At 43.7% G+C, this 12324-nt stretch overlaps 1 protein-coding gene across 3 annotated transcripts; it reads right to left on the bottom strand.

Annotated features, from left to right (window-relative positions):
* Positions 1 to 3123: 3123 nt before the first annotated feature.
* Positions 3124 to 12056, bottom strand: LOC147197065 (septin-5-like). Of its 3 annotated transcripts, none has more exons than XM_086124644.1 (13): positions 10578 to 10873; positions 9823 to 9948; positions 9232 to 9552; positions 8889 to 8985; positions 8692 to 8778; positions 8019 to 8142; positions 7810 to 7944; positions 7235 to 7352; positions 7020 to 7121; positions 6717 to 6813; positions 6464 to 6626; positions 6049 to 6148; positions 3124 to 4510 (listed from the first exon to the last, which is right to left on the bottom strand). In XM_086124644.1, exons 1-13 carry the CDS (start codon positions 10725 to 10727, stop codon positions 4442 to 4444), a joined length of 1689 nt encoding a protein of 562 aa, XP_085980770.1. In that variant the 5' UTR covers positions 10728 to 10873; the 3' UTR covers positions 3124 to 4441. The 3 variants fall into 3 exon arrangements, with proteins under 3 accessions (XP_085980770.1, XP_085980768.1, XP_085980767.1); XM_086124642.1 differs by lacking the exon at positions 3124 to 4510 and adding an exon at positions 11767 to 12056 and having other exon boundaries at positions 4739 to 6148; positions 10578 to 10680; XM_086124641.1 differs by lacking the exon at positions 3124 to 4510 and having other exon boundaries at positions 4739 to 6148; positions 10578 to 10884.
* Positions 12057 to 12324: the final 268 nt, after the last annotated feature.

Here is a 12324-nt window from a genome sequence, read left to right as displayed (position 1 = left end):
AACGACCATGTATAGTAAGGCGTTTCTACACGGTCGTTTTTTTTCGGCCAGAAATGCCTCACTATACATGGTCGTTTTTTTCGGCTAAAAACGCCTTCCTCTACATGGTCGTTTTGTTCGGGTTAAAACGCCTTACTATACATGGTCGTTTTTTTTCAGCTAAAAAGGCCTTACTGTACATGGTCGTTTTCTTCGGCTAAAAACGCCTTACTATACATTGCCGTTTTTTTTCGGCTAAAAATGCATTACTATACATGGTCTTTTTTTCCGACTAAAAACACCTTACTGTACATGGTCTTTTTTTTTCCGGCCAAAAACGCTTACTATACATGGTCGGTTTTTTTCGGCTAAAAACACCTTACTATACATGGTCGTTTTTTTTTCGGCTAAAAACGCCTTACTATACATGGCCGTTTTTTTTCCTGCTAAATACGCCTTACTATACATGGTCGTTTTTTTCGGGTGAAAACGCCTTACTATACATGGTCGTTTTTTTCGGCTAAAAACGCCTTACTCTTATACATGGTCTTTTTTTTTCGGCCAGAAACGCCTTACTATACATGGTCTTTTTTTTGGGCTAAAAACGCCTTACTATACATTGTCGGTTTTTTTCGGCTAAAAACGGCTTACTATACATGGTCGTTTTTTTGGCTAAAAACGCCTTACGATACATGGTCGTTTTTTTTCGTCTAAAAACGCCTTACTATACATGATTGTTTTTTTTCGGCCAGAAACGCCTTACTATACATCTATGTTTTTTTCGGCTAAAAACGCCTTACTATACATGGTCTTTTTTTATCGGCCAAAAAGGCCTTTCTATACATGGTCGTTTTTTTCAGCTAAAAACGCCTCACTATACATGGTCTTTTTTTTTTCGGCTAAAAACACCTTACTATACATGGTCATTTTTTTCGGCTAAAAACGCCTTACTACACATGGTCGTTTTTTTTCGGCTAATAACGCCCTAGTATACATGGTCGTTTTTTCGGCCAAATACGCCTTACTATACATAACATGGTCGTTTTTTTGGGCTAAAAACGCCTTACTATACATGGTCGTTTTTTTTCGGCTAAAAACGCCTTACTATACATGGCCGGGTTTTTTTCGGCTAAAAACGCCTTAGTATAAATGGCCGGGTTTTTTTCGGCTAAAAACACCTTACTATACATGGTCGTTTTTTTTCGGCCAGAAACGCCTTACTATACATGGTCGTTTTTTTCGGCTAAAAACGCCTTACTATACATGGTCTTTTTTTTTTCGGCCAAAAAGGCCTTTCTATACATTTTTTTTTTCCGGCTATAACCATATTACTATACATGGTCGTTTTTTTCGGCTAAAAACGGCTTAATATACAGGGTCGGTTTTTTCGGGTTAAAACGCCTTACTATACATGTTCGGGTTTTTTTCGGCTAAAAACGCCTTACTAAACATAGTCGTTTTTTTCGGGTTAAAACGCCTTACTATACATAGTCGTTTTTTCGGGTTAAAACGCCTTACTATACATGGTCGGGGTTTTTTCGGCTAAAAACGCCTTACTATACATGGTCGTTTTTTTGGGCTAAAAACGCCTTACTATACATGGTCGTTTTTTTGGGCAAAAAACGCCCTACTATACATGGTCGTTTTTTTGGGCTAAAAATGCCTTACTATACATGGTGGTTTTTTAGGCTAAAAACGCCTTACTATACATGGTCGTTTTTTTCTAGTTAAAACGCCTTCCTATACATGGTCGTTTTTTTCTAGTTAAAACGCCTTTCTATACATGGTTGTTTTTTTCGTCGAAAAACGCCTTACTATACATGGTCTTTTTTTCGTATAAAAACGGCTTACTATACATGGTCATTTTTTTCGGCCAAAAACACCTTATTATGCGTGGTCCTTTTTTTTGGCTCAAAACGCCTTACTATACATGGTCGTTTTTTTTGTCGAAAAACGCCTTACTATACATGGTCGGTTTTTTCAGCAAAAAACTTCTCACTATACATGGTTGTTTTTTTCGGCTAACAACACCTTACTTTACATGGTCATTTTTTTCGGCTGAAAGCGCCTTACTATACGTGGTCGTTTTCTTTCAGCTAAAAACACCTTACTATACATGTTCCTTTTTTTTCGGCTCAAAACGCCTTACTATACATGGTCGTGTTTTTTCAGCTAAAAACGCCTTACTACACATGGTCGTTTTTTTCGTCGAAAAACGGCTCATCGTTCACTTCAAAGAGATCACTTGTGAAAACGTTGGTGATTGAACAGTTAGAGGTGCTGCCTAAAAGAACCCTTTCTGCACTGAAATACAATGAAATTAATTTTGATTCCTTTTGCTGCAGTACAAACCAAATACTTCATACTTGACCATAAAGTTAATTCAAAATTTAGTACCTCAATTCAAAAACAAAATCTGACGTTGAAAAAAAACGTCATTTTGTATTTGTAAGACTGAATATGAAAATAAATAAAATTTAATTTTCAGTGAAGATCAAATACAGTTTCAAAGAAAAAAAGTCTATCGTTTCAAATTCAGGTTGTACAATCCAGATTCAGTTATTCAATATGATTCAGAGTAAAATATACAAATCCATCCATAATCCGAGCCACTGACCTTCAATTCACGTAATTCAAATTCAGTATAAACTATTTAAAAGTTATTCACGTTTAGTTTTTGGTGGCTAATATTCCGCCCCACGGCGTCACACCTAGTTTAGTTTTGGTTGTAAAGTGTCCTTGAGTCTCTTGAAAGACGCTTATAAATGAAATGTATTATTATTATTCTTATAAGTGTATCGGAAGGTGGCACTGCAAGACATAAATAATTTTACATGTGTTTTCCCTATGGTGAAAGTTGTACTTGTAAATAGCCTGTCAAAGCTGGGCTGAATTAGATGTCACTATCATGAAAAAGGCTGGGAAAATTATATGGAATAAGAACTATATCAAACATGACTTAATAAAATGTTTTTTGTTTGCAAATGTCGAGAGCTTTATCTTACATTGAAATTTGCTGTCATGTCACATTAACAGTTCACATTTGAAATTGGATATTTCTGCACCTCTTATTGCATCACTATGTCCCATTCATACATCAAGTATCACAAGCAAAAGCAGTCACATGAAAATATGCACACGGGGTGGGGACACATGAAATTATACTTTTATTAGCACTGGATTTATTCTTTTTTTTTGCATATTTTTCCCAGCCATTCAATTTGCAATTTAGATATAACATAAATATCATAGAAGCATTAAAAAAAATAAAATATAAAGACACAAAAGTAAAGGTTGCCAGAGATTAAAAAAAACAGGAAGTTGTGATGAATAACAAATGAGGTTCACAATCACAATGTTTAGTAAAACATTCAAAATGTTAACTCAATAATATGTTTCTCTTTAATAGTCCAGGAAGATAATGGACTAAAATGGCAACATTACTATTTGTCGTAACACAAGAGATCACTTCAAGTGGTACCAAAAAAAAAAAAAAAAAAAACCCCACCCAAAAACTCCATTCCTGTCATTATAATTAAGCAGACTGTTTTTTACATTTCTTCAATGCCCATAAATAACATGATTCATATATGTTGTGAAAGGCAAACAAAACGGCGTCAAGTTTGGCAAGTTGTTACAGTAACATTTGTCTGTTCATTACTTTCGCGACTTAACTGGTTTTCACGGATCTATAAACTCTTGAGGCGATACAAAAACATGCTTTTCTATCCCTGGGAATTAAAAAAAAAAAAAGCATGACAGGCAGTGTTGCGTTTATGATATGTAACATTCCTATTTTCAGATGCATCTCAATTCCAAAATAGGGAGGACAAAATTTAGGAAGTTGTTTAGTTAAAACAAAAAACAAAAAAACAACTCAAATGTATTTCTATCATGTAGAAATCAGGTAGGAATTGTCCGTCTGCAAAGTTTTCACTACCACTTTTTGAACTAAATAAATATGTCTCCAATACTGTAATTGATTGAGCGGCACCTGCAAGTGTTGCCACTAACACGACACTGTGGCACTTGAAATCCAAAAAAACAATCTTCATTTATTCAACTCATACAACGCATGATGATGAACAGTTTTGCCAAATAGTTTTCTGCAGACAATCCGTAGGACATTTTTTGGGGTGTTTTATATTAAAAAAAAAAAAAAAAGACATGACAGATTTGATAAGGTCACATTGACCAAGAGTAAAAATAACCAAAAAACCGGCACCAGGAAAATGAAAAAACACATGCCCTTCAAAAGAATAAACAAACGTTTGACAGGTTTAGGTGAGAAATGGATTCATTGACATTTTGGAACAAGCATCTAATTTGTTTTTTCCAATCCCATTTACAGAGTGGCGCTTTCTTACCTCATCCTGCCGAGTGCCACGATGGGCACCGATGAGGTTGATGAGGTCGTTGGGACGGGATGGGAGGCGAAAGTCCAAGCGGGCAACACGGCGTGTCAGAAGGCGTCCTTCTTGGTGTGCATTTGGCCCTGAATCCTCTGCAGCATCTCTTGCATGCGCCGCAACTGACGGGACAAATCACAACACAAGAGCCGTTACACGCTCTGATTGGGCACGAAAGGCCACATTCAGTCGATAACGCGGCCGCCTGTTAGGTCACGTGACCCCATGCGCCGCCACACTTATCGTTGCAAAATGCAGCTTGAGCGGGTGAGCACTCAATATTTTGACATACTGCTTGATAGATCGTATCCACCAATAATGACCAAATAATAAAAGAAAAAACAATAACATTGAAACAATAGTCTCTTTATTATTTCGAGGAATAAATAGGATCACGTGGGATAAAAAGGAAGTCGATGCACCACGAGCTGTTCCGTAATCGACGACAGCGTTCAGTATGCAGTCAACCCCCCCCCCCCCCCCCACGAGATGGCGGCTCATCGTTCACACCCTTCGCGACGGATTCTTAAGAGAGCACTTTTTAATGGGAGTAGTTGACAGGCAAGCACCCAATTTCAAGTCGTGTGCCTTCGGCGTGAGGTCTACTGGATGGCGAGCAGCAAAAAATCGAAGAAAAGGCAGAGAAGTTCCTCAGCTATAAGTTCTCGTCATAGTCGTTCCCTCAGCGCAGAGAATGTTTGTATGAGTTGCTGCAGTAGCAGTTGTCTGAGATGCTACTAAGCCAATTTCTATTTTCGCGGATAGCATTTCCCATTGGACTGGCGGACTTTTGTAAGGCAAGTATACAGTTTGGTGGGCCATTTAAATATTATCATCCTGATTATTTTTTAAATTCTTCTTATTTGGAGAACTCTGTGAGAGACGGACTTCCTTTACCCAACGTGATGTTATACTCTTGTCTCCCGTTTCTTGACAGCAAGAGCAAGGAAAAGGCTTCTACTTTCATCAGGCTTAAGTGCTTATGTTAAGAAGACTGAATGAGCCCGTGAAAGAACAAAGTGTCACTCAAATTCATCTTTGGCAAATCAACGTTGTAGTGCAATGTGATGAGTGGAAACGCGCACAACAGGAGTTTGAATGGCGTGGCGAGAAACAACTCAGAAAAGGAGGATGTGACGCACAGGCTCTCAAGAATTCTGAAGAAGAATGTCAACAGTGAGAATGTGAGCCAAAGAACAGAGAGAGTAAGAAAAAGAATGACGACTAACAGGAAGAACACAGCCGATGGGGAAATGACCAATGACGGTACAGTGCTAATGAGCAGCCAGAAGTTAAACTGCGAGATCAGGACTTGGAACAATGTGGAGAGTGACAACATGAACGGCGATCATGTGACCAATAGGAGTAGAGACATTGAGAAAAAAAAAGCCCAAAAAAATCATGAGAAGTGAAAGAACCAAGCATCGACAACAGCATCTTATTTCAAATGCGGAGCTTGAAGCGAAAGCGGGAGCCGCGGTGGATTGTGGGTAAACGTGCGAGCTGAGGACCCTTAAAGGGCCTCGTCCTCCAGATGCGAGCGGGCCCCGGTGTGGCTTCCGCACTCCGTCTCAAACTTTTGTTGTGACCGCTGCTCGTTATCGGCCGGCGGCTGCCCGAGAAGGTGGGCCGACTCCGCTTGGGGGTCGCCCGGCCGTACCTCCTCGTCTTTTTCCCGGATCAGCTTTTCCGTCTGACTGTCGGTCATGTCGCCCACTGCGGGGATGGGGAAGTCGGTGCCGCTCTCCCTGGTTAGCTTACTGGAGACACACACACACACACACACACACACACACACACACACACACACACACGCGCACACACACACACAGGCGCGTGAAGCACCACTGTATGAAACAACCGCTTCAATTTGTTGTTGACATCATTGATTTTGTACACAACTCGCAAATTCCTGAGCCTGATTAAGACTATGATTGCACGAATCATCTTTCCCAATGCTTTGACAGTACTTGATCAAAACATTTAATATTGTCGGAGCGTCAGGAAATAAAAGGGGGGGGGGGGTAGGGGGGAGGGGGGTTGATGTTGTTGTTCAACACGTCTGTGCGTCATACTTGCGGTTCCGCTCCTTCACAACCATGCGGGTCATGCTCTGGATGCAGTGGGCTCTGTAGTTTTCATAGTGGGTCTCTCGGGTCACTTCCTTCAGGTCCTGCATGTGCGTTCGAACCAGCATGTTGCGCAACTTCACAAAGTCACAGTGCGCCGAGTTTTCAACTGCAGAAGGACCGGTGTGAGGACCGGCGACAAGTTCAAGGCCCGTGCGTCACATTTAGTGTCTGGACATTTGCGTGAGGGGGTCCTTACCTTCGACGATGCCCCAAGGGTACAGACGACCTCGCACCCTCTTCCCTTTGGCTTCCACCACAATGTTGCTGCCGATGACGGCAAATGGAATGCTTTCCTTATTGCGGGAATAAGTACAAAGATTTCAATGTTAGGTGGTTCCGGTTTTGGAAGAGCAACCAGGGAAGGGGATACAGTCATCACCAACGTAGCACCCTCCTAGCGCCATATCGTGTGGATCCAATGCCCAATGCTCTTGGCGCAAAAAAACCCCAAAAACGAAAACAAAAAACCTTGTGGCTGCACAAAAGGCTTCAGTCTCACCTTCAGCTCGTAATCCTGCTGCTTGAAGTCGTCATCTTCGTCAGAGTCGCAGTCGGGGAATTGGTATACCTTAATAGCACATAGCTCGATCTCTTCTCTGATCTACACAAAGTTAAGACAACATCAGTATTTTGGCCACGAGTTAGAACCCCCCCCCCCCAATATCATCTATGCAACTCGCAGATCAACAGGCACCAGACAGGAAGTAGCCCGACCTTTAATTTCTTCTTCTTGATCTCACTCGGGGTGAGCGTGTCTGCTTTGGCCAACACTGGAACAATATTAACCTTCTCGTGCAGGGCTTTCATAAATTCCACGTCCAGTGGCCGAAGGCTGCAAAACACCACATGAGTCTGAATGTAGACTTGTCAGTGTGCGAATGGATGAGGAAGGAGAATGAGTCACTGTTGGGCTTGTGCAATGACCACCAGATGTCAGCAGGGGGAGCAATTTCACCAACCGCCGTGACTTCGAAGGGCCCCCCTGAAGCATGACTTTCTGCCTTGTGGTGGTCTTAAAATGTACTCCGTAAACATTATGTCGTGATTAGAGTGTAAGAACAGCAGGCGGTCCTGAAGATGGGCTACGAACCGCTTGTTCGATTCGTTATTTAAGGGCAAACGAAAGCGAAAGTGCAGCGAATGCCGACGCTAAGGCTTCATTTGTCACGACTGCCAGCCACAGAGAGGCTGTAAACACAGACTGTTGCAAGTGGGTCAACTATGATCCTTTCTCGGGGCCCAGATAAAAGGCACGTCATCCCTCGAAGGACGCGGCAGCGTTATCGTACCCGTGGCCGAAGGGGGAGATGAAGTAGAGGCAGCAGTGCACGCGGTTGTCCTGGATGTTTTTGCGGTTGAGGCCGCTTTCATCCCTGAAGTATTGCTCGAACTGCTGGTCGATGTAGTCGGCCACTGGCTTCCAGCTACAGAAGAGACAAGCGCTTTGTGAGGACGCGAGGAACCGACGGCAGAAACGGACCGCGTGTGTATACGGTACCATTCTGTGTTGTTAACCGCATCGCCAAAGCCCGGGGTGTCCACAATGGTCAGCTTCAGCTTGACTCCTTTTTCCTCAATGTCAACAGTGTGCTTGGTGATTTCGACTGTTTGAATGATTCGTTCTAAAGGTGCGACACAAACAATAGCTCGAAATGCGCCGTTAACAAACCCCAACGACTCCCTCGAGATTTTCCCCACACATTCCAATTCACAAGTGGGTTTCCCACCCAACGCCAATGAACTTGGTTTGGCACGGCGCGAGTCGCTCCTCGCAAAACAAGGTCAACGACGTTCCATTCCTCCAAGCCCATTCCAAGTTGACACCATATAAGTGACTTGACGGTCAACTCATTAGTCAAGCGGCTTGACTGTGACTGCACTATCATGACATTTGAGGACACACGGCAAGAAATTGAACAAAAAATAAAACGGTACAAAATGTCTCTGTTTGCGAAAGGTTTCATTCCAACCGAAGGTGGTCAATGCAGCCTAATTATTTGAATCAAGCTGCTACTGTGCTGGGGAAACGCTGCATTTAGAAAGTAGTGGTGATAAAACGGTGCACTTTAAGTATTTTTAACACCTCAACATTGAGGTGAATGTGGTGAGGACACCAAACGTGAAGAAATCCAACACCGGAAGAAGAAGAATTGAGGCAGTGCTGCGGTCACCTTCGGCATTCAGCAGCCTTCTGTCTTTGTAAAGATCTGTGAGGAAGAGACTGTTGACCAGGGTGGATTTTCCAAGGCCAGACTCGCCTAGAAGCACACGTCCATCAAAGAGAAGACGAGCGAGGTCAAATATTACGATTTGGGTCTTGGCTTTTTGGGTCAAGTGTTGATGCGGATTCGTTGAGACGAGGCCTTACCCGCCACCATTAGGGTGAAGTCAAATCCTTTCTTGACTGACTTGCGGTGCACCTGGTTGGGAAGTGTTGCAAAACCCACGTATTCCTTGTCCTGATCCTGAAAATCATCGAGAAAGAAAATGGAAACAATGACACTCAAGGGGGGGTTGTCGAAGGAGATAATGTGGACCTCTTGTGACAAATGTGCGCTATGTGAATCAGTCAACACAAACGCAGTGGCACGAGCGGCAACAAAGCAACACTCACTTCCTGCTCCAGAACAACAACCGACTTCTAAAACTCACGCACACACACACACATAGAGACAGAAATCTTCTCCTCGGTGCCCCCCACTGTATGTTACCTCGTTATTGCTGTACGGATCAAAACGGGCCCATGGACTTTTGGGCCTGGAGGGACTGACGGGGAAGGGCAAGTCAAAGTCCGCACTCAGAGGAGGTAAAGCGGGCTCAGAACCCCAATCCGACTGGGCCCTACCCGCCACAGGGGGGCGCAAAGAGGACGGGCTGTGAGGAAGGTCTTGGCCCTCGGCTGCCCTGTCTGCATCGTGAGCCTCTTGGCCAAGATGGCGCTGCTGCGGACTGTGGTCATGCTCATGTTCGACATGACGGCAGGGCTCTTGCATAATGTTCTCCAGCTCGGAGTCTTCGGAGTGGCTGGAATGCTACGGACGTGTCAGGGTTGAATGAGGAGGAACAGGAGACACGCAGAGGGAGAAGGAGGTGGTAGATGGCCAAGTGTTACTTTTGGCGACGAGCTTTTCAAAGAGCTCCAAAAGTACGAACGCTTCACCGTCCCGTTTCCTTTTTACAACCGTCCTTGCTCATTCATGAAAAAAGGAGTTTGGTATCGGTGCTACGGACCTTGTGGCCAATCAGTCAACCCGTACGGTACATTGGCGCTGTGACTTGACGAATCACCAAGTGAGCCGTACCTGGTCGCCATCATGGTTGCCGCTTGGCTTTGGGGAGACGGGACAGGAGTCCCGCTCGTCTGATGAAGATGGAATTTCATGGTCACTGTCCTCCATTGCAAGTGGGGCGACAGTGAATTCGGCAATCTCCAACCGCAAGCAAGTATGGATGTGGAATGGTTTGATACGGAAGAGAAGGGGGGTCAAGACCACATGGTGGGAAAACCAGATGCTCAGTGAACAGAATAACGTGAAACGTCAAAACCGATAAGAACAATAAGGACGGTGGGGTGGGGGTGGGTATTAAATAAAATAAATCCAGAATGTCATTCACTGCAAAATGATGTGTTGATGGAGGAGAGTGCGTGTGTTGCAATCATCCCATCATGTCAGTTCATAAAATCTCTCCATGGTTTTGTCATGAGGCAGGCAAGCACACCTTTGGAGCGCGGAGCAATTGAGAGTTGCACTCGATTTGGAAAACGAGTGACCCGCTTTGCTGTGCTACGACCAAAGCTGAGAGATCAATGTCCAACACGCTCAGTTGTGTGACCTACATAAGCGCAGACACGGGACATGTTTGCCCCTAAAACCATTTGAAGCTCAAAAGTAAGCAAGGTTACAGTATTCGTTACTGTGCGCACATTTCAATTTCACGCCATGAAGTTTCACAGATACCAGCCGATTAAAGGAGCTTTCTGCTAACTCATGAAAGCCCCACACATGGAATGATCAAAGTAAGGTCACAACAAACAAGATCACGCAATCCTGCTCACCCTCTGCAGAAGCGGCCGCTTTTTCATGCAGGGTATTGAAGGTCTACGAGAGCATTCCAAGCCCCGTTCTACTTCTCTCCACAATCTTCTCCTCAAGGCCTCTCTGGCAGCAAACAGGAAAGGGAGGCATGAGTCTCGGTTTTTATACATCGCCACCGCCGGATGCTGCGTCCTACATCGGCATCGACCCTCTCAGCACCCGCAGGATACCGATCGCACACATTGATGAGTTAAAGGCACTGGGGCAGAGGGAACATGCACTACGAAGCCCATTAGATTGATAGAGAGAAGATCTTGCTCTTTTGGACACTGAAATAATGGTTTGAACCTTTTCCAGGACCAAAAAAAAGGTAAAGTTATGCTCTCAAGATGAAGACGTCAAGGGTACAGAATCCTTTAAGGCACCGCCAAAGTCAAGTCATTGAAGGTCCTGAGAATGTTAAGTGAGTCAAAACACTTGCCGTTATATTTTCTTCCGAGTTGATACTAAGGGAATTGTGGAACTACATTCGAAACTAAATAATAGCCCAAGCCTTTCCCCTCTCACAGAACCAAACTGACTTGCTGCGCTTTGATGTGATCGAATGCATGCTTCGTGGGGAAAACTCAGTCATGGCTGAAAGGGAACAAGAAAAGCATGACTGAACGTAGAGTGGAGTGGGTCAAGGACCAAATACGTTTTTGTGACGACATCACCTTCATGCCACAAGGTCAAACTATGATTAGGTTTGCCGTCGTCTTTCCTTTAGCCCAGCTCAACACAGGTTATCTGTATTGGTACTGTACTGTATAATGTGTATCAAGATGATTTTAAGCCCACCGAAGGGAACAGATTAGTCATTCAACAGACTCAACAAAGCAAGCAAGTAAAACCTGACCCACTGGAACCTCGCAACAAAAATCTCACTTCAACCTCATGTCGTTCACATGGCACCGTTGTCCTTCATGATGTGCAACACCATATTGACAGCAGTTATTACAATTGGACTAAAAAACAAACAAACAAAAAAAAACAGTTCCTGACAATTCCAAAGGTTATAATTAGAACGGCAGCCCCAGGCTCCCACTGCGGCCAGTCTCATCGGAGACATGGACCAATTCGGTTTTCCCGAACTGAAATAAATGTCATTCAAGCACCGCTTAATTAGCTAATATTTATATATATAATATTATAATAATATTAGCTAACCTGAAAATGTTGGGGTGGAAAATGATAGGTCTCGTCATCTGATGGTTGTACGCAGGTAGACCAAGAAATGCATGACTTTAATCAAATGAAGTGCAAAGCCAATGGCAGGCTTTTGTGTACAGCGACTGAGACAAACACCGACTTTAATCCGCAGCAGATTCAGGCTCAGCAAGATGCTGGTGCCAATGTTTCAAGCAAGAGTTAGTTGCGTCCTTGGAAACGTGCCTTTGAAAATCAGCGGCGCTGCTAATCATGAGCCCATATGCAGGCATGAACTTTCTCACTCTCCACTTTGATGCTATGCTCGATCGGACTAGTCCCTCTCCACCGAAGCACTTTCAGAGGTAATGACAGAAATCTCACAGTCACGCACCAAAATTGTGTAGCAAGCATTCAGAGTTGAACAGAAACTGTTTTGGCTGCAATCTGAGGACCAACTCCATCAGTTCCTGTAGTCCCAATAGAGAGAAAAGACGTGGAACGTATAGGAATGTTATGATGGGAATCCCACATGGGCCCTGAGAAACAATGGCGGGACAAGAAGCCCAACGCAAAAAT

The sequence above is a fragment of the Hippocampus guttulatus genome, chromosome 12 (assembly GCF_054856545.1).
Source record: "Hippocampus guttulatus isolate MCC_2025c chromosome 12, RoL_Hgut_1.0, whole genome shotgun sequence".
NCBI classification, from domain to species: Eukaryota; Metazoa; Chordata; class Actinopteri; order Syngnathiformes; family Syngnathidae; genus Hippocampus; species Hippocampus guttulatus.
The sequence above is the reverse complement of the archived record's forward strand: the minus strand, read 5'-3'. Positions and strand labels throughout refer to the sequence as shown.

Excerpts from the sequence above, each read along its gene's own strand:
- LOC147197065 (XM_086124641.1), bottom strand. The coding sequence starts at position 10,727 with ATGTATAAAAACCGAGACTCATGCCTCCCTTTCCTGTTTGCTGCCAGA. Across the intron at positions 9,553-9,822 it reads GCAACCATGATGGCGACCAG|CATTCCAGCCACTCCGAAGA; the intron begins GTACGGCTCACT and ends ACACGTCCGTAG. Across the intron at positions 6,814-7,019 it reads AGCAGGATTACGAGCTGAAG|GAAAGCATTCCATTTGCCGT; the intron begins GTGAGACTGAAG and ends TCCCGCAATAAG.